Source organism: Crotalus tigris, unplaced genomic scaffold (genome assembly GCF_016545835.1).
Source record: "Crotalus tigris isolate CLP2741 ecotype Arizona unplaced genomic scaffold, ASM1654583v1 scf7180000024438.362428, whole genome shotgun sequence".
NCBI classification, from domain to species: Eukaryota; Metazoa; Chordata; class Lepidosauria; order Squamata; family Viperidae; genus Crotalus; species Crotalus tigris.
In genome coordinates, this window is record NW_024100608.1 from 61782 (window position 1) to 87738 (window position 25957).

A 25957-nucleotide genomic window follows, 5' to 3' on the forward strand; every position below is an offset into this window, starting at 1 on the left:
CATTGAAGATTTCTCTCATCATTCCTTGTCTCCCCATTTCTTGTACTCCCAATGGCTCAGCAATCCATTTTGTCAAATCTTTTTCCTTATCCTCAAATTTACTTTGTGATCTTAGAGTTAACTTTTCAATGTTCAATGATTCTTGTAAATCCTTCTCCACTTGAGTCTCCACTAGCTTATGTTCAGTTGTCTGCTTTACATGATCTCTCTCATTTTTTGTTTTCTAATCATTTGATTGTTGTGATGTTAAATTGAGAATGCATTCATTTAAATTTTCAAATTCATTTTTTATTTCCTCATGGTTTGAAGTTAATATCATTTGCATTTGTTGTAACAGAACAAACATTTCCTCCTGGTAAGTATTTATTTTTTCTTGGTATGTTCTTTCTCCAGATCTCTGATGCTCCATAATGATCAAAAGTCCTTTCTCTGCCAATCACTTTAAAGTCACAATTTTAAAAATATTTATAATACAGGAGGGTCAATTTTTTCTAAGTTTTGTAGTTCTCACTTTGTAGATAGTCCAGCTGCTCTTTGTTTAATCAACACCCTGAAGGTCACAGCAACAGGTTTCTTTTTCTAGGCTGTATATTTAAGGCAGTATTTTCATCCACCACTAGCTATCAGCACCAGTCCATCTTTCAATCCCCCCCCCTAAACTTAATTCGCTGCCGTTTAGATGAGGGTGGAACAAAGACACCCCCCTCACTTTCAGAGGATTTTTACTTCTGGGGTTTTTTTTTTCCTCAGGAAATCAGTCAGGTAGAAGAGAGAAAATCAATATTCTTACCCAGTTTAGTCACACTGTTTATGATCATGCTTAGTTTAGTGCTTTTTGGCTTCAGCTACATGTAGCTTGGGCTAGATTCATAAATGACGCTAGCCTTCTGTCAGTTTTTGGAGGACTCTCCTCAGACATCTGGACCGACCACCGTCTTCTCAGGATCGACGGGGCTTCTCTCCTTCTTTGCCACCTCTCCGGGGTGGCTTTGGGTCAATTTAGGGTCCCCAAACAGAGAAATAAGCTGTAGGGATCGGATCGTCTTGATCCTTTGGCTGGTGCGCTAACTGTGCAGAACCGGAAGCCTGCAGTTATGTTTTCTGAGCATGTAAGAAAATCCTCATTTTTGACCATTTGTTTAGTTAAGTCAAGAGTATTATTTGTAATACTTCTGTTTTTCTAGCTGTGCAGTACCCTTCTTTTTTTCTGAATAATTAAAGAGTAATTAGTTATGCAGTAATCCCAGATTTGTTACTACTTGTCTTAAATATTCATTCAGGTGATTTTAAGAGCTAGCCATTACCCACTGGATTTTCAGCAGCGTTTCAGCAGATTTTTATGTTGAGGAGAAAAGCATTTCAAGCAATTCCTAAGAAATATCAGTATTTTTCTTAATTAACTTTTCTGTTTTGAGGTACCAGGTAACTTGTTGTTATTTAGTGTTAAATAACTTGCTGTTCAAGAAAGATGAGAAGATGATTCCAAGTATGTGACACCAGTAAGGAACAGGCATAATGAGAATGGGCAATGGGGAGGAAGTATTAGTTATGTTGGCAGGAATGATGAAACCTAGATAGGGTAAAAGTACTGAAAGCAATGCTATATTAAACCATAGCTCCTTATTGCAACCTTCCCCAAGGAAGCACCCTTCTAGAAATGTGGCTATTGTGCTTCTAATGTGATGATTTCCATATGAAAGTCAATTCAAGCAGGTTCAGGATGGTTTTATACAGAATTAATGTACAGCCAAGCTCTTAATATTCTTTTAACAAACAACTCCATGTCTGCTACTTTTGCACTAGACTAAATGTCTCCCTCTATAATAGTGTTTTGCAAATTTGGCAAGTTTAGGATGGGTGGACCTCAATTCCCATGGTGTCTGGGGAACTCTGGGAGTTGAAGTCCATCCATCTTAAAGTTGCCAAGTTTGAAAAACACTGCTCTAGAGCAGGGCTTTTCAACCTTTTCACCAATTGTACCACTTTTAGGATATGGCAATATTCAAGTACCATCTAGCAAGGTGTCAAAAACTTGATGACTAACCCCCCAACTGTTCAAAATTGTAATTGCACTGAAATGCCTTATGACCATTTTTCACACTTATGACCATTGCAGCATGCCCAAGGTCATGTGATTTATATTTGGATGCTTGGCAACTGATTCATATTTATGATGGTCACAGTGTCCAGGGTCATGTGATCCACTTTTGCAACCTTTTGACAAGCAAAGTCAATGGCAGGGCTGCTGGTGGCCAAGTGCTAAGGCAGGGCTTCCCTCCCTCCCTCCCTCCTTCCCTGCCTTCCTCTTTCTCATTCCCATCTCCTTCTGAAGGAAGAATTTGAATTCCCCCTCCCCATATTTTCTCTCTTCCATATATTTATCAAACAAGGAAAAGCCTACAGAGACAGAAAAAACAAGCTGCTGAGTGAACTAGCTTAAAAAGGCACATTCCCCTTTAAGAATTAGCTACTGGCTAGAAAGGAACGTTAAGGATCTAGCAGCTGGCACTTAAGAAAAAAAAAGGAGTAAGTACTGGCTGCTGGCTAAGGCAGCCTCCCCAAATGGTTCCATTCACCAGTAAAGGAATGCTACAGGCAAAATCCATTCAGGAGAAAAATACTCAAAATCCCTTGCAGCAAAACTTACAGTTAACAATAGCAGAGCAATAGAATCTAACACGAGACATCAGCCATCAGGCAAATAGAAATTGCCAAACACTCCTTAAGAACACAAAGGCCATGTTGCACAAATCCCAGAACTTCAAAGTCAAAAAGCACATAAGAATCCTTCCATTCTTAATTTCCCTCCCTTCCTTCCTCCCTCCCTACCTCACCTCCAGCCGATGCTGCCTTTCTTCATTGCTGCCTTTCTTCATTCCTCGTGGAGGGCAACCCCTCCCCCGCTGCATTTCTTGCCTGTTTGTTGCTGCCAGCATGGATGGCTGCCACAGAAGTTATAGATCGGTTCATGGCCGGCCTGCTTGATCTCCTCTCCCCCCACCCTCCTTCTTCTTTTCCTTCAGTGCAGCTAGAACTGACTCCATCTCCTCCCAACGCTGCCTCTTTCTCTCTCTCTCCCTCTCCCGTCCAAATTGCCTCCTTTTATAGCCTCTCCTGTCTCCGTTCCCTTCCTCCTCCTTTCTCATCTGGGTGAGCAGGAAGTGAGCCTAGGGCTTTTGCCTCGCCCCAGCCACTCTGTAGCTCTGGAGGACTCTCTCACAGTTAATCCTGCGCTGTGCTGGCTCATTCCGTCCCCCACTATATTCGGCTGGGCAGGGCCGCGTACCACCTGCCATGTACTAATGTACCACAGGTGGTACGCATACTACCAGTTGAAAAGCCCTATTCTAGAGCATGGCTGGCTCAGGAATTCTGGGAGTCGAAGTACATAGATCGTAAAGGAGTCATCGTTTCCCACCTTTGCTGTAGAGCCTTCCAGATGCATCTTACAAGAATTCCTGGCTCTCCTAAGATCCCAACATAGGGAGGCTTCCATATTGCAGAAAACTGCTCTCAGGAATTTGTGCCGAGAGTAGCACATACTGCTCATGTCTGAGTGGGCTCTTTTTTATTGGGTACTATAGATTATTATTTGATTGAGTGGATTTATGTCCCTCCTTTTATTTGGGAACTCCGAGTGGTCTATGTAGCACTTCCCTCTTGTTTTTCCTCACAAGAAGGAAAATATCGTTTGCACTGAAAGAGTGACTGGCCTGAAGTCACCCAGAATATTAACATTTGGATTTTCCTGATCCTAGTCCCACACACAGGCTCTCAGTTGTTGATTATAATGAAGTTGTTGATTATAAGGAATCTTTTCCTCAGCAATGTACAATGTCTGAATCATTTTTTTTAAATTATACATGTTTGGGGGTCTTTCCTTTTATCAGAGGAGGGCTAAGAATTATCCTCTTCTGCCCAACAATGTTATAAAAAGTAAACATGCACCACCAGACAAAAGAATGGACCTTTATGTAAAGATATATGTACACGAATTTATGTGTATAGATATGTATGATGCTAAGCTATGATTCATATGATGTCCTAAGTCATAAATCGTGGTTTACAAATCACTAGGGCTGTGCTCATAGCACTGTATATGCTAAGACAGAATTAAAGAAACCAATTCTGGTGTAATGAGATGTGAGAACATGACTTGCTTGCCTATCAAATGCTCAGATGCTTATTGCTGATCAACAACTTCTCAAGTTGCAGTTCTTTAATTTTAAATTGGATGGGAGACCTTCTACCTGACTGTGCTTAATAAAATAGGATAAATGGCCATCTAATGTCCAGTGTTTGACACTTGCTTTCTGATAATCTAATATATTTGGCATGATAATTTCATATATTTGGCATGATTTTTCTTTTTCAATTGAAACACACATGTCTGTCTGTCTGTCTGTCTGTCTGTCTGTCTCTCTCTCTCTCTCTCTCTCTCTCTCTCACACACACACACACACCCAGACACACGCATACAAAAGTTATATTGTTTGGATGTTTTGTTACTCAGGAGCACCTGCTGTTAGAGTTCATCATGAGTAAACCCACAAGATGTATAGAAACTGAGATATTGTTTGTAAGTGAGGTCCCTTAAATTTCTGAGACTTCTCTGGGTTCTGTAAACTTTCATATATATCCAAATTAAGTGTGGTCTCATATAGGTTTTTTGTTGGCATAAGAAACGTAGGGGCTCTTTGTCTCATATGATATAGTTATATTCTTTAAGATCCCTTTTTGGTCTTCAACTATTTCATTTTATTTTCTATTTGATTTATATTTAATAATAAGTAAAGACTGTAAATTATTTGGATCTTTTTTGTTATTTCCCATATATGTAGTTTTTATTATTATATTTAATAATAAGTGAAGACTATGTGGATCTTTTTTGTTATTTCTCATACATGTAGTTTTTATTTTTGGTTGTTAAATTCATTAGTACAATAAAAAGAGTACTGCATTCTAAGTTTAGTGTGTGTATGTATGTATACATTTGTGTGTTTGTGTGTATGTATTTGTGTGTGTGTATGTGTGTGTGTGTGTGTGTGTGTAGTTTTAGTGTGATGTAAAGTTCTAATAGCATTTTGTGGATACTTTGCAATTCTAGATCAGTGGAAATTGCTTTATGTACATCTGCATATGTTATACAGTACTGTATACACAATCAAGAAATCTGTTATTTGGATAAACTGTATAATGTTGGATCCATGACATTCTTATCTCCCACCTTTTTCTTTCTTTCTTCTCTTTTAGACTTGTGGTTGCTATTTTTCAACCAGTTCCTGTCACAATACCCAATTTTATACTGATCCAATAGAAGCAGTAAAAGATATACCCAATGGGTCCACTCTCCTTGTTGGTGGTAAGTAGTAAAATTCCACTGTTTTTTCTATATAAATTGTAAGGTCCCAGGCCCTTACTTAAATCTGAAATACCATTAATCAGGCAACTCAAACGGAGGCTTCTTGAGGAAACAGCACTTTATTTTCGATCAAAATAAGTCCTGGTGAACACTGGCAGCCTTGCATTCAGAAGTTAGAAGGTTAATAGCATTGCTTTATAAACTTTGTTAGCCAATGAAAATCAGACAACAGAGCCATTACATCATAAGGAAGACATCAATCATTCCTGTACACTCCCTTATTCCCTCCTCCAGTACATCTCATCCATGTCCATGTTTCCCACGCTTGCATGAAATTTGTCCCTGACGCAAACACTGATTACAAAAACGAGATAGCAATAGTTAGGCTAAACAATTTATTTTTGTTCCAGTTACAGAACACTTCAAATTATAGGTAGTTCTTATTTACTGATCTTTTAGCGACTGTTCAAAGTTACATCAGTCATGTGATCTCCATTATAGCCAATATGTGGTGTCCTATGCATCAGCTGTGGTTTTTCTTTTCTTTTTTTCCTTTGCAGAGCTGAGAGATTGGAGAGAAAGAGATTTCAAGAGAGTAAGCTGTTTGCTTTAAAGCAATGCAATCATGCTGGGAAATGTGGATACGCAATGCAAACAGCTTACAGTATTTTCTTGAAATCTCTTCTTCTCCAATCTCTTGGCTCTGCCAGGGATGCAAAAAAAGCAAGAATTTTCTCTGGGCAATTTTTTCTTTGCCTGAATCCCTCCCCCCTCCCTTTCCCAAAGTGGAGAGATTGAAGAGGAAGTGATTTCAAGAGAGTAAGCTGTTTGTGTAGCTTACCTATGTGAGTATATATTTGTGTTTATCTTTTATGATTGTAAGCTGCCCAGAGTTACCTTATGGTAAGATGGGCGGTCAATAAATTTTATAAATAAATACAAAATAATGAAACAATCTTGCTTTGTATAGACCTCTTTGTTTCTAATCTTTTTGCTCTGCAAGTGGGGAGTAAAAAAAGCAAACAATTTCTACAAGCAGTCTCTCTTTTACCTGATCCTTGCCCCCACATCATCCCAGGTAGGGTATGGTTGTAGAGGAAGAGCAAGATATTTCAAGAGAGTGAGCTATTTATGTAGCACGCCTGCGGCTCCCAGCCATGAGATATGTTGCAATCTCATTGCTTTTGATGTGTAAAAGTTAGTAAGCAGGCAATTGAGCATTCCAAAGGGCAGAGAAGTTAGTCGAACTTGAAGGTGTGAAAGTCAGTACAAAAGTCTCATTCCAATTGCAAAGCACAATCCCAATCATGTGTTTTCATACTTAGTGACCACCTCGCTTACTGATGGATTTGCCTGTATGTATTTAAATCTGTAATTGTCAATGTTTCTTGCATACCTCTATAAGACATACATCTAGATCAAGGGTCCCCAACCTTGGTCCATGGATCAGCACCGGTCCTCAACATGCCAACAACCGGTCCGTGCAGACAACCGAAGCCCCCTCCATAGGATACAGGCAGCACACAAAACCATGCTCCCTGTGCTCCGTGGAAAAACCTTTGTCCATGGAACTGGGTCCCTGGTGCCCAAAAGGCAAAGAGCCTCTGATCTAGATTATGTACATCTTAGATGTATGTATAGTACTTTGGCTGATTAAAAAAAACCTAAGAGTAAGAACTGGTTAGTACTTTATTGGGAGACGACTATTGTGCCACTGTCTTTTTCTCAGATAGATTTAGCTTAGTCTGCAGCCCTGTGATTTAGTGGAAATCAAGGAATCAAAAATACATGTCAGAAAAAGACAATAGCAAATGTCTTCCTTACTGTTACAGAAAACCCCAACTCCAACTTAGAGATGCAACAACAGAGCTTGAGCAAGACTTTACCTCGTGTTCTATGTTTGCAGAACTGCTCAAGCATGTAGGAGCCGCATGGCTTAAGGAGACTGAATATACTTATTCTGTTTATAATTTGGGGTAAAATAAAGGTGGAAAAAAATACTTAATGTTTCAAATACAGTATGGGCCAAAATGCAGATATTGCTTTCATACCCCCTGAAAATCCTTAAGAGCAGAGAGTATAAACGTTTTAAATAATGGGTTCCATATCCTGAGATTCCAGAAACTGGTCACTTTAGAAATCACCACTCAGTTGTGTCTTTTGAATATGATAGGTGGAAGAATAATAATTTTGATTTATCTCATTAAAATATCAATTGAAATAAAATCATGGTTTATGTTTTGTTCTGGCTCTAACTTCTAACTTTATCTTGATCCTACTTATTATTGGGCAGTGACTTCTGGTATCACATTCAAAAGTTACATATGACTGTTGCCTCAGATAAGGTTGCCAAACATTGTTCATCTGCTTGTAAATGGTTTTGATTTCTTCTACAAATTTATGAACAAGAAGATTGCTTCAGCCTGGAAAATAGGAAGATAATAATTTAGTAGATTGTTTTAGTGTGAAAGCTGAGGTGCTACAAGAAAGATTAAAACAGTATAAAGTTCAATATATAAGAAAACCATGATTGGGGTAGCAGTGAGCAAATCTATATTCTGAATACAAATAGCTCTTGGCTTAGCGACCATTCAATTATGATGGTCATGAAAAGGTATCTTTGTGACCCGTGACTGAATGTACAACCTTTGCAGGTTTGTAAAGAAAAGGAAATCTGAAGTAATATCATAAGCAGATGTGTGACCACATGATTTTTCACTAAGTTGCCAGTCCCAATTATGGTCACTAAATGAAGATTACCTGTAACGTTAATAAATATAATAATTTGGTAACCTCTTTTCCTGTAAAAAAATTGGTTACAAAAATTACCAAATTTCTCATAATAGAAGCTTTTGTCAGTCACGTGATGTATATTTCAGTCCTACCTGTGTAGAAATAGACTGAGATCCAAGGTGTTAAACATCTTTCAAGACTTTTCAGTACATAACATTCCTATATATTAACAAGAAAATATTTTCTGTTTTCATTTATGGTTCAAGTCTTCTTCTTTTTCCCCATTTCATTTCACAGCTCACAGCTCATTGAGATGCTAGGGTTTTGATTATCAGTGTGTTTCTGCCAGCTTTTTCAAGTCTTTTGTGCATGACAAACTATGGTATGGGGTGTCTTATTCTGATTATTGACTACAAGTTTTGACTGCTGCAAAATCCAGGGGTTTATAGGATGCCTTCTCCTGAATTGGGAAATAGAATTGGGTCAGTAGATCAGCATGGGCAAACTATAGTCTCAAAATAGAGTTATTCACTGCTAAACAATTTGTGTCACATAGGTTTTGGGCTCTGTGGAATTCCAGAGAACCTCATAGGAGCTTTGTTGAAGACTGGTGTAAAAGGAATAATCGCTGTCAGTAACAATGCGGGGTAGGTCTTTTTTTTTCTTCAGTGCCAGTTCTTAGGATTATTTTAAACATCCCTAGTAATGCTGCATGGGGAAAGAAATCCCTTATCTTTGCTTTGTAAAGAATCTATTTTGCAACTTTAACAGATGAGGTTACTTTTTTTTTTTTTTTTTTGCAAGTTCAATTAAGTCTGGACTTTGGCTATATTCTCTCTACTTATTTTGCTGCACCTGTTAATGGCATGATTGCATAGCAGTGGTACATAATCATGTCATAAACAGGGCTGCTGTCATTGCTATTGCAGAGTGTAAGTTATTCATTCATTTAAGTATCTGCTATAAACTTTGGTTGGTCACCCATAAAAGACATGGGGTTGAAATAATAAGGCAGTGGATGACAGAATGCCAGAACATGAAGTGAAAATTTGCTGTCTTTCAGACTCTGCACAAATACCAAAATATTTCAGGGTTTTTTTAAAACAGGAATTTAAAACTGAAGTTTGTACATTGCCTGAAAAAAATGTTGATTTTTGTAAAATAAAATCATCACCTTATTATTGTACTCGGCTCTTCAAGTATTCATATGTAAAGCAGAGGTTCTCAAACTGCAATTCAGCAATACAGCAACTTCACAAAATGATAAAATGAATGAATACAGCATTCATCCCTATGTATAATGATTTTATTGAGCTTAAGTGTGGAAGTAAATAAATGCACAATTTTCTATAATAATTTTTTTTATCTCTATAAATAAGCAATAGTATAACATTGTAGCTTTATAATATAAAATAGTTTAATTTTAAACTACCTCATTGAAACCTAAAACTGCATTTTAAATGGGAAGGATGAATTTGCTTTCATAGTGGAATGTGTAAACCTGGCTGTTGTGGCTTATTCAACAAGCCATAATAAAAATGGTTTAACATTGCAAAGGGCTAGTTTTATGAATCAGGCTTTATTTCTTTTTAAAGTCAATTTTAATTTTATTTAAAAGATTAAAATACAAACTCCCCCCAAAAAGAGAAAGAAAACAGACATAAAAACAAAACAAAGCCAAACAAAACTACACCAAAAAAGTGCATAAACAAGACAAAAGAAACATATACATACATAAATTGTCCCTCCAGCTGAATACTGATAAATATATTTCAAAGATAATAACTCCTCTCCCCCTTGCAAAGCAGCACACAATTTATAAATTTCTACTACACTATTTATCCAACCCACTTAGCCTGGCATCTATTTAATGTATGAAAGCATAGTTAATGGGTAAAACCAACAGCTAAATTATGAATTAGGCTTTATTTATTTATAAAAAATTATAATGTATACCCATAAATTGAAAATATTGATCCTTGGTCAGAGACCTCTAACTTGAATGTTCAAATGGTGCTAGGAAGACTCTCACAATAGGCATTAGTTTTTAAGGTACTTCCTGTATTAACCACTTATTAATCCTTGGAGGAGTAACCAAAGCTTTTTGTGTCATGTCCAAGTAATTAAAGCACAGGTGTCTTCTTTGTTGATTTGTTTAACTAGGAGAGCATTGCCTTGGAAATAATTCAGTGCATTCTTAATTGTGGATCATTGCAAAAATCCTTGTATCATATTAGATAAATGACTGTCCAATCTTTTTTTGGATCCTCTGAAATTAAAACATTTAAAATATTTTAAATGGAAAAAACTCTAAATTAATAACTCTTTCATTATACAATATATACAATCCTACATTTTTCTTTAAGTAAATGATCCCCCTGTTTTTATTGGTATAGGTAGGCATTTCAGGCCAAATATTTGTAAAGATGTGAATAATTGTTCTATAGAATAGAAAACCTGATTTAGACTGGTTATTTTAAAACTTTTGAATGTAATATTGAGGTTAAAGATTAAAAAAAGAATCTCCCTTAGTTTTCAGTACTACTGTTGACAGTGCAACTAAATGATTAGATAATTCCGCTTTTTCATTCATTCAAACACTTTTAGCAATTTTTCATTTCCTGGTTTGAATACTATTTTCAGAAACATGATACTGTGCACCAGAACTATGAAATTTTACCAAGATGTTTATGAAATACTAAATTTTTTCACTAATCCTCTTTGTTGAGAGTTGAGAAAGATTTAGACACTGCTGTAGAATTGAGAAATTTGGCGCTGTATTTTGTACTTCTGCCTTTTCAGTGTTTAAATTCTTAAATTTATGGTAGTAAATTCCCTAAATTGTTATTGGTAACCATTTGTAAAGGGCTTCCTCTTTTTTGTTGTGACTGTTAGCTAATCCCAGATCTTAAGTGTGTAGGAGAAGGAGTGGCAGAACCTGGGGTGGAATTTTAAAAGAAGGGCCAGCCTAGAGTCCCTATGTTATTCTATTCTGGCAACAGCTGTGATCTGGGGCAGAGGAGTTGGCAGTTGTCACTCGGGAAGCTTTGATAGCTTTCAGAGGCTTTGTGTTACAGAAAAATAGATGTGAGATTTTGTAGTTGAAATTAGTCTGTGGGAAGCATTTGGATTTGTTGCTGCTTTATTAGCTTCCCTGTTGTGCAGCAATATGCTTGTATGAGCTGCTTGATTCCATTGCTGTACTGGCAATGGAATCCCCAAGGCTGATAATCTGTGGGGATTTTAACTTGCCCCCAGATGGCATTGAATTGGGAGTGGTTCAAGAGTTCATGATAACCATGAACGTGACCCAGATAATCAAGAGCTACGAGTTACCAGAGGTCGCACATTAAATCTAGTTTTATCTTGAGGCTGTTGCAACCCGACCTGAGGGTGGAGGATATTTGATCTTTTGTCATGTCCAGGTAATTCTCCGATTGCTTTTTGCTTGCTGGTGATCCCTCTCCCATCAAAGAGATGTACCTATCCTGGAAACTGGATGGATTTCAAAATGAGCATGAGTTTTTCCTGAAATATGCTTGTCCATTTCTCTGAGGGCTTCTCTCTGGAATAGGGAGGTGATGAGGGCCTTAATCAGGTACTCCTCACTTAATCACAATTTATTCATTGACTGTTCAAAATTAGAACAATATTGAACAAACGGTAACTATGGCTGGTTTTCAAAGTTATGGCTGTCGCAATGCCCTGGCACTTGGCAGCTTGCTTGCATTTATGATTGCAGTGCACTTCAACTTTCCTTACCTGCCTATATCCCCCCTCCCAATCTCTGCCCTTTTGGCCCTCCTGCACTCAACCACCATCCCGCACCTCTGCTGCTCCCAGCTGACCACCATCTTCTTTCTCCTGCTGCTAATGAGGCATTCCCTGGTCGAGCAGCAGTTGGCCCTTCGCAAGGCTGCACAAGGCCTCACTCTTCTCACAATGCCATCAATGGATCCTACTATCTTAGTCAATTTTCATCATGTCTCCACCTTCTCCCTTCTGAGGAAGATTGTTGAGAAGGTAGTCAGGTTGCAGTTGCAGAGGTCTTGTGAGAGAAACGTATTATCTGCAATCTTTTAAATCAGAATTTAGGCCAGGACATACCGATAATACATAGGACTGAGATAGCAAATGTTGGAACTGGGACAGGAGTGTTACAACCATCCTAGCTCTCCAGCTGTGGGAAAAGGGGGATAGGAGATACAGTGTTATGGTGTTTTTTTTTTCTTTCTCCGTGACTGATTCTGGTTGGTATTGGTGTGGGAAAAAGTCAAATCCAAGATACTTAATTTGTGAGGCGTTACCAGGCTTCATACCCTCTCAGCCTTCTTGTTTACTATCTAAATAGGACTGTTAGGAGAGATTATCCATCAGGTTAGAGTTAGGTGTCATCAGTATGCCAAGCAATGCTCTCAAGATCTTGTCCTGGGCTTTGAAGTCTGAATGGAAGGAATAGGCTGAAGCTCAACCCTAGCATGGCTGAGTGGTTGTGGATTCTTGGACCGCCTAGATCTGGGGCTTTCTATGTCTGGTCTTCAATGGGGTTGCATTGCACCATTTGGATTTGATGTGCAATCTGGAGATCCTCTCAGAATCTCAGCTCCTACCCAAGGAGCAACTGGCTGCTATCTGCCAGTTGGACTCATTTCTGGACCAGAAGGTCCTTTTTCCTGTGTTTTGGTCACCATGGCTACAGCTGGTCCAGAGTGCAGTGGCCTTATAGGCAAACTTGACATCTCTATTCCATGGGCTATAATAGTTACTAGTAAGCTTCTGGGTGCAATTCAAGGTCCCACTTTCTACTATTTACATAGCAGAATCCTAGTCATCTGAAGGATGATCTTCCATCTGTAGTGAAAGCCTGTCCATCCCATATAATCCAACAGATTTGGCTTGCTTTAGGCCCCATTAATTAAGTAATTGTATTTGATAGACCCTCTTTGTTGTGGTGCTTACTGTCTGAAACAGCATTTCCCTAGAGTTTGTATGATTTCCCATCCTGTCTACACTTAAATAAGCTTTAAAATTCTGACTCTTCCCCATGGAATCTTCCTCCAAATGCCTGTTGTTCATTTTCTGGGCTACTATTTTAATGATTTTATGACTTATAAAGCTTCCTAGAGTTGCAGGTGGGCAACCTGGAATTTGACAAATAAATGAACGAATGAGGATAGTAAAGGGAGATTTAGTGGTTCTCCCCTCTTTCTACTGAAATTTCTCCTCCTCAAAGTCTGCTCCAAAAACTCCTCTATGTTTCTGAAAGATTTGGAGAGGCTAGAATTGAAACCAACTGCTGATATATGCCTCCTGTTGACAGAGGAGACCAACTGAATATCACCCAGTAGTTTTATTTTCTTTAGCAATATATGTTGGCGGGAAAAATACATTCTGCTCATAGTATAACTATCAATTGTGCAAAGAAAAATGAACCCAAAATGTGTCACAGTGGCAAGGAAAGAAAAAGCCGCTCAATTTACTCAAAGTGAGCACTATCCTCATAGACCCATCCAACATGGAGGTCCTTTAATAATAATAATGATGATGATGATGAGGATGATAAAGTTGGAAGGGACCTTGGAGGTCATCTAGTCCAACCCCCTGCTCAGGCAGGAAACCCTATACCATTTTGGACAAATGGCTGTCCAGTCTCTTCTTAAAAACTTTCAGTGTTGGAGCATTCACCGCTTCTGGAGGCAGGTTGTTCCATTGGTTAATTGTTCTAATTGTCAGGAAGTTTCTCCTTAGTTCTAGGTTGCTTTGGTTAGTTTCCACCCGTTGCTTCTTGTCCTGCCTTCAGGCGCTTTGGAAAATAGCTTGACTCCCTCTTCTTTGTGGCAGCCCCTGAGATATTGGAACACAGCTATCACAGCTTTGTGTGTCCTATTGCAATAGCCTCCAGGTGGGTTATTAACTGTTTTTAATGTTAATAAAACAGGAAGGGATTTAAAAACCATAAGCGCATCTGTGAAAAACAGGGTTTATGCTAATTCTGTGATTGGAACAGTTTCCTATGGAAGCCGTAGACTGCCTTTGTTGTGGATTTAGTAAGAGTTCAAGTCATCTTGATGAATTGCATCTTGAGTTGGCAGACAGAAAATTGCAACATGCAGTCTTCGACTTATGATCAGTCGCTTAATGACTTTTGAAGTGATATCTGACTCCAAAAATCTTATGTATGACTTTTCCTTGAGGTTACTATTGCTGCAACCCCTTCATGATTGCATTTTGTGTGCTTGGCGTCCTGTGGTCATATGACTGAAATTTGCAACTTTTTTTGCCATTTTCCAGCAAAAATGCCCACTGGATATGCTGGATTCACATATCGATGATGTGGTTTATCTAACAGCCACATGATTTGTTTAACAACCATGGTGACCCACTTTATGACCATCATAAAAATGGTTGTGAAATCTAGAGTAATCATATGGTATCTCCACTTATAACTACAATGTCTTATGATTGAATTTCCTGGCTGCATTGGGGTTGTAAGTCGAGGACTACCTGTACTACGGTACTACAACCAGGAAAGATTATTGCATATTCTGTCACTGTCCACATATATGAGAAAGGAGGAGAAATTGTGGAAATCTTCACAAGAAGTAAGATTTCTTTTCTTTACTTGATCCATTCATTTTTGTTGCTAATTTGTCTTGGTTCTCCAAAATATTTCTGATTTGATCAAAATCTTTGTGCCAGTCTTGTCTGTCATCAATTGCTTCTTTGATTTCTGGCTTGCTCTTGCTAGCTCAGTGGTAGATCTAGTCACTTTGTCTCCTTTTAGCCTCTGCTAATTGCCTTTGATTCCCCCCCCCCCCCCAAGCAACAGGGTCTTCTCCAAGGAGTCTTGACTTTCAAGTACACATTCAAAATATGTAAACTTCAAGGTCATTATTAGGGCTTCCTATGAGCAATCTAATTTTAATTTATCTAGGATAAATTACAATACCTTACAATTCAAGGTATTATCGATAACTTTGTCCAGCATCACAAATCAAGTTTATCACTTCTCTTCATTTAGCCTTTTTGAGATCCAGCTGTCATAATCATATTTACATCTGACTCTGGAATTTTGACTAGATATACAGTATGTGCTAGACTGATTCTTAGAGATTAAAAGAAGTAAATACATTTTTTTTTCTCTGTAGATGTAATCTTGATTCATATATGTATTCATGTTGAAATTAGTATCATATGAGTGATGGAAATATTTGTCTTTATATAGGACCAAGGAGATTTAAGAAGCTACCCCATCTTTCAGATAGCAGGCATGAACACTGTTTCTGCAGTTTCATTTTTGAAAACACAGTTCATAATATGCAAATTATGAATGTACAGCTTGAATGTTCTTCTGATTGGGAGTCCAGTACATTTTTATGTTGTAACTTTATCTTGGCATACAAGCCACTATGGGCATATGTGGGTAGTACTGGGCAAGTTTCAGTGTGAACTATTTTTAATTCTCTATCAGTTGATGTGCTGGCACAAGCTTAAACATTCCTGTCTGGTTTTTGCTCTGTTGCCTACACTGTGCCTATAAAAACATTTGCTTGCTTTCTGTATTAATAAGAGGACCAGCAAGTACAGAAGAGAATTGTTGCATATTTATAAAATCAAGAATGCGCTCAATAATTGAAGGGAAAATGCTAGAACAAATTCTAGTGAATTTGAAAGCGGGTACTTTCAAGGCTGCCAATGTACTGCTTAGTGCAGGAAACTGATCATTTACTATACTTTATTCTGCTTTTTTCCATCAAGAAAGTCCAAGCAGAATAGTTAGCATTGGTCCAGAAGATTCCTGTCTAGATTTCAAACAAATTAATGGCATCATCTATCTTCAAAAATATGAGTTTTCCCCATCTTCTTGAAGACAAATAATGTCTCTTATATCCCCTATCCTGTTCACTTTCTCTAAGATGGTAAAAAGCATCCTTTTCCAACATGCCTTCAAACCCTTGGATGATTTGATAATTATGTGTTAATTGGGGGGGGGTTTGCTATTATTTTTAATTAACATAGAAATGCTTGTATAATAAATAATTGTGTTGAAATTCAACAAAATATCCTGGCTGTGGAATAGATATTTAAACTTCTGTTCTCAGAATTCCCTAGATTCATGGCCATTGCTGAGAATTCTGGTAGCTGAAGTTCACAGTCTGTTTGTGACCAGATTATTTTATTAATTGTGAATGTATATTTTTTTTAGAAAAAAAATAGAATAGTTTAAAGAATCTCCAGATTAGTTCATCTATCTTCATTTTCAAATGGTTTGAGTTGATGTTAGTCCTTTATTTGGGATTAGCTGTTCCTAATTTTAGTTGGAAGATTATTTCTCAGTATGCCAGATCAAGTTACTCTGGAATATTCCTAAAACACAGAGTCTCCAAAGAGCCTGTTTGCAGTTTGGGCTACAAGTAAGGAGTGGAAATCTTGGAGATTTTCCAAGATGAAGTCAACCTCTGCACTGGGACAGCATATTTCACAGAAGTGACAATGAAGTTTAATATTGGCTGGTAGATCATATTAGATTTCACTTGCTAGGCATGGGAACGGCACAGGGTGTACATAGTGAATATGAAAAAAAGCCCAGCTAACAATGGATACCTTTGTTTCCTCTCCTCCTTTGATGACCATAATATTCAGAGGGACTAAGAAACAAATGCAGAGGTGCTTAGCCCTGCCTTCTGATGATGTACTGGCAATCCTTGACTTACGACAATTCATTTAGTGACCGTTTGAACTTACAGCAGCATAAAGTGATTTATGACCATTTCTCACTCTTATGACTGTTGTAGCATCCCCATGGTCTTGTGATCAAAATCCAAATGCTTGGCAACTGACTCATATTTATGACAATTTCAGTATCCCAGGGTCATGTGATCAGCTTTTGCAACCTTCTGACAAGCAAAGTTAATGGGAAAGTCAGATTTGTTTAACAACCAGGTTACTAACTTAAAAACATCACTTAACAAATGTGGCAAGAAAGGTCGTAAAATGGGGCAAAACTCACTTAATAAATGTCTTGCTTAGCAACAGAAATTTTGAGCTCAGTTGTGGTCATAAGCCGAGGACTACCTGTAATTACAGCTTCATGACATCTGGAAGGCATTATGATGCAGAAGGCTGGCTTCAACAATCTACATGGAAATAACGCGCAAGAAAATAAGCTTCACTTCCAGCCTACTGCATCCTCTCGAAGGTCTCCAATCTTTAATTCTTAAAATTCCATCTTTAGTGTCACCTAATCAAGTCAGCAATAGATAATGGTATGTTCACTATATTACAGGGTAAAATCAGACTTCCTTATCCATATCACTCTTTCAAGGCATTATTTGCAAGATATACACAAACTTAGAACAAATGCATTAATAGCAGGAGGATAACAAAAGTGATAACATTATCTTATTAACTGGGCAAAACTAAGACATACCTGTAATAAGAAGCACGTGTTTCCCTTGTACAACTACAGGAAGCCCTTGACTTATAGCTATTCATTTAGCGACTGTTCAAAGTTACAACATTGAAAAAAGTGATTGACAATTGGTCTCACGCATACAACTGTTGCAGCATCCCGACGGTCACATAATCAAAATTTGAGCACTTAGCAACCAGCATGTATTTATCATGGTTTCAGTGTCCTGGTGATGTGTGATCATCATTTGTAACTTCCCAACTAGCCTCTGACAAGCAAAGTCAATGGGGGAGGGCAGATTTGCTTAATGACATGACTTACTTAACAATTACAGTGATTCACTTAACAACTTTGGGGAAAAAAAGGTGATAAAAATCTGGCACAAAACACTTGATAATTGCCTTGCTAAGCAATGGAAATTTTAGTCCCAATTATGATCCTAAGTTGAGGACCATCTGTAGGCTAATGCCAAATGGCTGCTTTGTGGCCAAAGGAACCTTCAAAATGGCGGCAGGAGGTTAGAGGGACCACTTGGCTTCCTTATTTATACAACATACCAGTAGAATTATTGAGAGTTCTTAGGAGAAAGTGTAGTTTCAGTAAATAAGATTAAAAATGTAAAAATAATGGACACATAAACAGCAGCAACTGTTATATTTACTAGAAAGAAGGATGAGCCATTTTTAAAAAAGATAATCGTCCATTAAGAAGGAAAGATTCCATAGAGAAAAGTGATCTGTTTCCATTGCTATGTTTTCAACAAATCTAAGATGACAGCTTCCTTTTAAATATTCAGAGGAATAGATTGAATGAGTCTTCAGGGAAAACACTTACTTTCAGATACTTTATTTTTCTTCCTAGCATTTTTCTCATAAGTGGGGGTCTTCTTTTTTTCCAGGTCAACCATGTATTGGTCCATTGGTTGATTAACTAGCTTGTCACTGAGATCGTGAGCTGAGAGAGAGCAACTGGTCCAAAGTTATCCAGCCAGCTTTCATGCCTAAGGCTGGAGTAGAATTCTGAGATTTTTGGATTCTAACTTGATGCTAAATCAGAGACCAAACAAATCTCTTACTTTCAGATACTGTGGTCCCAAAATACTATTGTTATAGCTTTTGATTTTAACCTGGAAACAAATCAGGAGCTCTTGAAAACAATTTATCATACCCCAGAGTATTGTTGCTCATCCCTTCTCTTTTTTGAAAAAAGCTTGAATTTAGTTCTGTTTTTGAAATATAGAAGTTGTGTATTAGTCACTGTTTCTTCTATATTTCAGGTTGTAAGCTATGCTAAAAACACATGATCGAGAAAATTTCTGAACATTCATCCCATCCCTTTTTAACATTACAGAATTATGTACAGAATCTGAGGTGAAACAAGCTTTTATGAATTGGAGACAGTTTAAGCCAACATGTATAATAAAATGTGAATAGTTATTCTGGAAAATTATACAATCAATAGAGAATATATGTAGCTCAGGGTTCATTTGTAGAGTCCTTGGTGATCTCCCTGCTTGCTTGTTTACAGATGTTTCATTATCCAACTAGATAACATCATCAGTGTGAGTGTGTGGTTGGCTCCCTATTTGTATACTGTAGCTTGCTCTGCCAGTGTTGATGGAGGTCTACTTTTCTCCTTGGTAGTTCTTTGATTAGGATATTATTTTCTGCTTGATTGTTTGTTTAGTATTAATCCCTGCTTATCAGAGTGTTGTTTGCAGAGGAAAAGGTGTTCTGCTCTTTTTGTTTCCTTCTTAGCTTTTTTGGTCTCTTTTCAATGGTGTGCAAATATAATTTGTTCCTATCTGTCCATAGAACACATGCCCATTATAATTCATATCATAGACCATGTTTTATAGTTTAAGTTTGAAGTCAATAACTTGAGAACCTCCCACCCTATTTTTGCAGATCTCAGGGCTACACGTGACTATAGTTGCTAAAAAGTGATGGCATATTTTCCTATGTTTTGAGATAGGAGAGGCCTGAAATATATTTTTATAGAGTATAAAAAACCCTTCCCCTAAACTCTAAAAATCAGACATCCTTATTCTTGTCTACTGAGGTTTACTTTCTGTGTTCTGTAATCTTCCTCCAAAAGATAACATTTTTTTTTTTTGCTACAACATGAGAAGACTATACTGCACAAGCCAGCCATTAGTAGTTTATTTGACAGACTGCAGTTAATTGTGGCTCAGTGTGACTCTTTGTTTTTTATTATGATTATTTCTGGTCACAATATTGTAGGCATAATCTAATTTTTCCATCACTTGGTTCTCAACCTTAACCCTGTTTTCTCTGCAGAGTAGACAACTTTGGGCTCGGACTTCTGCTTCAGAGCAAACAGATCAAGCGTATGGTGTCCTCCTATGTTGGAGAAAATGCAGAATTTGAGCGGCAGTATTTATGTGGCGAACTGGAAGTTGAGCTTACCCCACAGGTGAAATGTTAATTGCCTCTTCTTTGGAGGAAGGCTCCTTATAATAAATGGTACCAGCTCTTTGAGTTTCATTCCAGTTGCAGGATTTCCACACCAGAAACTGAATGTTTCTTGTGTAACTACTGTATTGCGTAGTCCTTTTGAGTCTGTTGCAAATCATAAGGATCAGACAGCTTTCCTCATTTCTGTCATTTTGCAGAGGCGTCAACAGACTTCCCATCTTGGGAGTGTATTGCATTGCACCACTATAGGAAGCAGGAAACTGGACTAGATCAGTCTTTGGCCAGATTCCGAACCAACCCTAAAGCCTGGTTTATGTTAGAGCCCCAGGCTACAGACGCACTATAATGATTACCATGCAGTATTAAAATACAAGTAAGAAAACATGGATACTCACGTACCAGCTAGTTAAGAGTAGGAGAAGTAGGAGGTGTTTTTAAGCTGTTAGCATTGCATCGGCAATCACATTTTAAAAATCCATTAAGTATTTGCAGTGTTGCGCTTGACTGACCTACACTCCATTCTTCATGCAGGTTTAAGTAGCTTTTTGAAAAAGATTGACTACTTGCCTGTCAGCCAAACTTCCCCCCTACATCAAAGTTAATACAAGTAGCTCATTTCATAATTTACCACCTTTCATAAGTTAATCTTTTCTTAGCCCAACCACACTGGGTAAATAAATTAACCACAGTCAGACACACTCTGGCTGCCTTCTCCTCCAAATCTTCAGATCCTGAGAATATTCCTATAAGTTGAAGTAACACTACACGTTTGAAATGTGTTGTAACTAGCATGGCAAAGAAGCCATATTTGCCTGAAAAATCCATAATAAATATAGTTGGGGAAATAGATTTCTTTATGTTTTTGAGAAACAGTAACATATGGAAAAAAGGTTGGAATATACACATGTCATGTGTTTCAGAAGTGAGATATTGGTAACATTAAGATGCCTTGCTGATCATTGACATTATTGCACAGTAATAAACTAATATTAAAAGGTGGAAAGCTTGAGTACCTCTGCTCCACATTTAATAATAAGGTCATCGAGTCCAACCCCCTGCTCAGGCAGGAAACCCTATACCAGGGGTAGGCAACCTCGGCTCTTTTATGACTCATGAACTTCAACTCCCAGAATTCCCGAGTCAGGTCCATGAATCATAAAAGAGCTGAGGTTGCCTACCCCTGCCCTATACCATTTCAGACAAATGCCTGTCCAGTCTCTTCTTAAAAACTTCCAGTGTTGGAGCATTCACCGCTTCTGGAGGCAGGTTGTTCCATTGGTTAATTGTTCTAAGTGTCAGGAAGTTTCTCCTTAGTTCTAAGTTGCTTCTCTCCTTGATCAGTTTCCATCTGTTGCTTCTTGTCCTGCCCTCAGGCGCTTTGGAGAATAGCTCGACTCCCTCTTCTTTGTGGCAGCCCCTGAGATATTGGAACACTGCTATCATGTTCTTAGGAATGAGTATTCTATGGAAATCCTCTTGCTGTAGTCAGGAGCTATCTCAGTGGACCTAGAAGAGCAGAAAAGGTTCCTTAACAACGTTTGTCAAGGAATTGATGTACTGTTGTGAGTTACAGACCTTCTTTACATCTTTTTTGTCTTGCCAGCCATTAAGCCTTTTGTTCCTACTAGGGTACCCTTGCTGAGCGGATCCGAGCAGGAGGAGCTGGCATCCCGGCTTTCTTCACCAGTACTGGGTATGGGACCTTGGTGCAAGAAGGAGGGTCTCCAATCAAATACAACAAAGATGGCACTATTGCCCTGGCTAGTGAGCCGAGAGAGGTAAAATACCTGTGGATTTGAGTGATGGTGTGAATGAGGAGGGAGGGCACAGCCATTTTGAAACTTTCGAAAGTTAAGGCAGATTCAGGACATAACACACTTTGCCAGTAATATGATAGCATGATTTGAGGCCTGTTCAGGAAAACAAAGTTGAATAAATCCTAACTTAGTGTAATATATTAAGCAGATTATAAATCCATCATGCAGATCATATTGTGCCTCTTGATTTTATTCAGTCTGCACATTTAATTCCCAGTTTTCATTACCGCCAATGGTATTTTCATTTCATTTCATTGTTAAATTGTAGTGTGAACTGATAATTTAAAGAAAGCAAAGCTTTTCAAAAATATCTTAAAATATTTTAAAATCTTCTCCCCCCCTTTTTTTTAAAAGGTGAGGGAATTTGAAGGTCGGCATTACATTATGGAGAAATCAATTACAGGAGATTTTGCATTAGTAAAGGCATGGAAGTCTGATCGTGCTGGAAATATTATCTTCAGGTATGCCACGTTCACACAGCAAGCATGTTTTTAACCTTGCTTTCAAAGAGTTTTCTGGGAAATATGAACATTCTACAGCCTAGAGGATTTTTTTTTGTTTCTCTTAGGATGCATGTTTTAATCATATGCAGCAATAGAGGAGGCCCAGTTGTTCCACCATACATTTTAAAAACAAACAAAAAAACAGCAGCAGTATACTTTAATATTGAGTGCAGAGTCTGTAGCCCTAGAATTACAACCAGCTCTCCAAAATCATCAAGACCTTTCGATAACTCCAGCACCTTTCCAAAAGGTGGTATCAAATGGAAATTGTTCATCTGATAGAAGAAAGTTGCAGGCAATCTTTGATTTATGACTGTAATGGAGGCTGTAAGTTACAGTAGTGGCCAGAATTATGGAAACCTTTTGGGAAAAGTGTACAGTAGAAATGCCACTTTCGGTTAAGTTTCCACCAATTTTTCTTCTAATTTCTTTATAACTGTAGCCTTGTTCTCTTAATAATACTATTTTACATCACTTTCTGGGCAACCAGTCAACTCTTTGCACCATTACTTTAATTTTATTACGTTTTACAAACTCACTAAATGAAAAAACACAAAAAAATAAAAATAAAATAAATAGTTTGCTATTTAGGGGGTGTTGCTAAAAACTGGAAGTCAATGCCAGTTTTTGTAAAAAAAATTAAATTGCAGTCACGTAACGGGGGGGGGGGGTATCTGAACTTTGGAACCAAGATGTAAGAAGCTTTTGAGAGGTTGCCAGGTTTGGGATCCACTGTTTTAGCCTACTCGTTTCTGCATCTGAGCCTCATTCATTTTTGGAATGCATCCACTGGCCTGCCATTGAGAATCCAAATATGGCCTTACAACCTGAAGAAGGGTGTGGATTCCTGTTCTGAATTATGTCCCAGAATCCTTTGAAGCAATGCAAGGGCTTCTGTCTGTGCAGTGGGGCTGCTTTTCAAAAAAGTGGCTATAGGAGGAAAACCTGATTATAGCAAAGCTAGGCTCTTTCTGCTCATCAAGACTAATGAGGGCCAGGTTGAAATAAGTTCCCCACTTGTGATCATGGTTATCTTATTCCCATATTTTACTCCTTCCACCGGTATCTCTGTGTTGCCAATCTGCCTACCTACAGCTGTTCTTCAGTAGCAAAGACCTTACTCCAGCTTTTGCTCCTTGCTCTGTTCTACCGTATTGAACAAACATGTGAAACAAAAATAACCATATGAGGGCAGTAGAAGGCTGTAGTTTTCAGCTTCTACTGAACTAGAATAGTACCTGTGGGCACTATTAAAAAGTAGTATTCTTGTTTATATTACACCTTTTCTTAGTATTAAAGAGATGTACGCCATCATTTGGAGGCATGCTGTGTCAAAAAAAATTGACATCCATATGAATTCAGTGCTAGCATTGATAAAAAGCAATTATAAGGCTGTGTATCTAGGACAGATAATGTTAGCAAAACAGAAGCAGAGAACCTTTTTTGCTGCTGATGTTATAAAAACTTAATTTTTTTTCAAATAATGTCAAGATGGTAAATAGACCAAGAGCAGAATTAAGAATTAAAATTTAAAACTATAATCTTTTCTTCCAGATAGACATTTTGTTATTCTTTCTAAAACCCAGGAATAATGTAATTAGTTTCAGGACTGTTCCCAGATGTTATAATTCAGAAGAGAGATAGCTTACGAGGTATCTCCATCAGTGCTCAGAGAATTGTAAATTAGAAGGTGATGGAGGGATGTTGTAGGTATAATAGGCCCTCTAAACCAGTAACTTTAAGAGCTTTGGTAGTGCAGTGATTAGAATGCAGTATTGCAGGCTAATTCTGCCAACTGCCAGCAGTTCAGTTCTTACTGGCTTAAGCCTTCCATCCTTCCCAGGTCAGTAAAATGAGGATCCAGATTGTTGGGGGCAATATACTGAATCTGTAAATCTCTTAGAGAGGGCTGTAAAGCATTGTGAAGCAGTATATAAGTCTAAGTGCTATTGCTATTAAGATGTGTGGACTGCAACTCCCAGAATCCCTCAGCCAGCACTGTTCTAAACAAATCCATGTTTAATGTAAACCCATCCATAACTAGAATATTTCCAGCTAACTGTCTCCAGCCTCTGTCTGAGAATCACCAGTGAGGGAGAGCTCTGGACGTTCCTAGTCAAATTCCTGCTATCAAGAGGATTCTTGTAATATCGACTGAACATCTTGCATTGCTATAACCTAAGAAACCATTAGAGATAGTCCTGGCATGTTGGCAGAGAACATGCTTCTATCTGCTATTTATCTGTTAGATTCATGTTTCATCTTTTCTCCAGAAGCTTTATGGCTTACACGAAGATCTGATTTCATTCTATCCCCACCACAACTTGGCTCAGAGAGGGTGACGTGTCCAAAATTGTCTAATGAATTTCCATGGTTGAATCTCAATAGCTTCACTCATCTAATATTTTATCTACCACAGTACAGCCATCCTCTCTGCTACAACTATAGATGAACATTTCTTATGCATTTTTTCATAAATATACAGTCAAAGGGATATCACACATCTTTGTCTTAGTCTCTGATCTATATTGAATCATTCTCTACTCTCCATGGAAGAATGGGACCATCCCAAGAGAGACTTTTTTTGGGGGGGGGGTTGGTTTGTTTTCAGCAAAAAGCAGCTGTAGGAATACATTGATTTGCTTTAGGACTGCAATGTTTGCTTAATGACCTCAGCAAGAAGTCATATAATTGGTTCCAATCATGTGGATGTCCCGAAGTGCGATCATTCTGATTTATGATGGATAATCTGGGCTCCATTACAGTAGTATGTTGAGGCCTACCCAGAAAATTGATTAATTGAGAATTGTTGAAAATGAGACTGAAAACAAGGATAATACTTTACCATTAAAACTTACTCTGTTATTGTTTTTGAGGGAGACGTATATGTTCAGCTTGGATGTAAGCAATCAATGCCTGAAGGACAGAGGGAAGTCCCTTGACTGGCTATGTTCAAGCAGAAGCTAGATGGCAAAATGGGTTTGCTTTGGTTGAGATTAATGTTGGGTTTGGACCTGAAGGCCAATCCCTTTCAACTATGAATTGATTATGCTCTGAATTTTGTTCTGCTAATGTTTCTTGACATTATAGAAAATGATAACTGCAGCTCTATTAAGCTCTTTCTTTTTAAACAGGAAAACTGCGAGAAATTTCAATCAGCCTATGTGTAAAGCTGCCAGAACAACAGTGGTAGAGGTAAGGCAAAAAAGTTCTTTCCAGCCTCAGCAGAGATTCCTGGGCTAAATAAGATTTGTCCTTCCTATTCTTCAGCTTTTTGAGAGAATGAGATTGTTGTGTTTGTAGCATCTTTCTTCCTTATCAAGGTAGAAAGATGCTTCCATCTTCAGACATGGCTGGGTCTTCTTCCCTTGTTTTTGCTTTTACATAAAAATAAAAATCCTCTTTTACAAGCACAGCTTTAAACAAAATCGGGAAGAAATGAACATATGAGAGTGCAGTATCCCCTGCTTTCATTTGACAAATCTATAGAAAGACCTACAGGCCTTGGTGAATTGATGCATGACATATCTATATATTTAAAGCTGAGCAGTTGAAGAGAATGGGGAATTGCTGATAACTATATCTGTGTGCAGCAGAAAGGGAATTAGCACAGGCATTTATATAATCCTAAAAAAACTGAATCCTTATTTCCAAGAAAAGGATTGCTCCTTATTTGAAGCCTGAGCTATTAT

The 25957-nt window shown here is 37.9% G+C and overlaps 1 protein-coding gene across 1 annotated transcript in view; it reads left to right on the top strand.

Moving 5' to 3' along the window:
* Nucleotides 1-25957, top strand: part of OXCT1 (3-oxoacid CoA-transferase 1) — a 65215-nt gene that overhangs the window by 8070 nt on the left and 31188 nt on the right. Inside the window, exons 2-7 of the mRNA XM_039331838.1 lie at nucleotides 5254-5362; nucleotides 8652-8742; nucleotides 19808-19943; nucleotides 21574-21723; nucleotides 22117-22223; nucleotides 25400-25460. Of these exons, the coding sequence (XP_039187772.1) occupies nucleotides 5254-5362; nucleotides 8652-8742; nucleotides 19808-19943; nucleotides 21574-21723; nucleotides 22117-22223; nucleotides 25400-25460 (654 nt within the window). The remainder of the gene's footprint in view (nucleotides 1-5253; nucleotides 5363-8651; nucleotides 8743-19807; nucleotides 19944-21573; nucleotides 21724-22116; nucleotides 22224-25399; nucleotides 25461-25957) is intronic.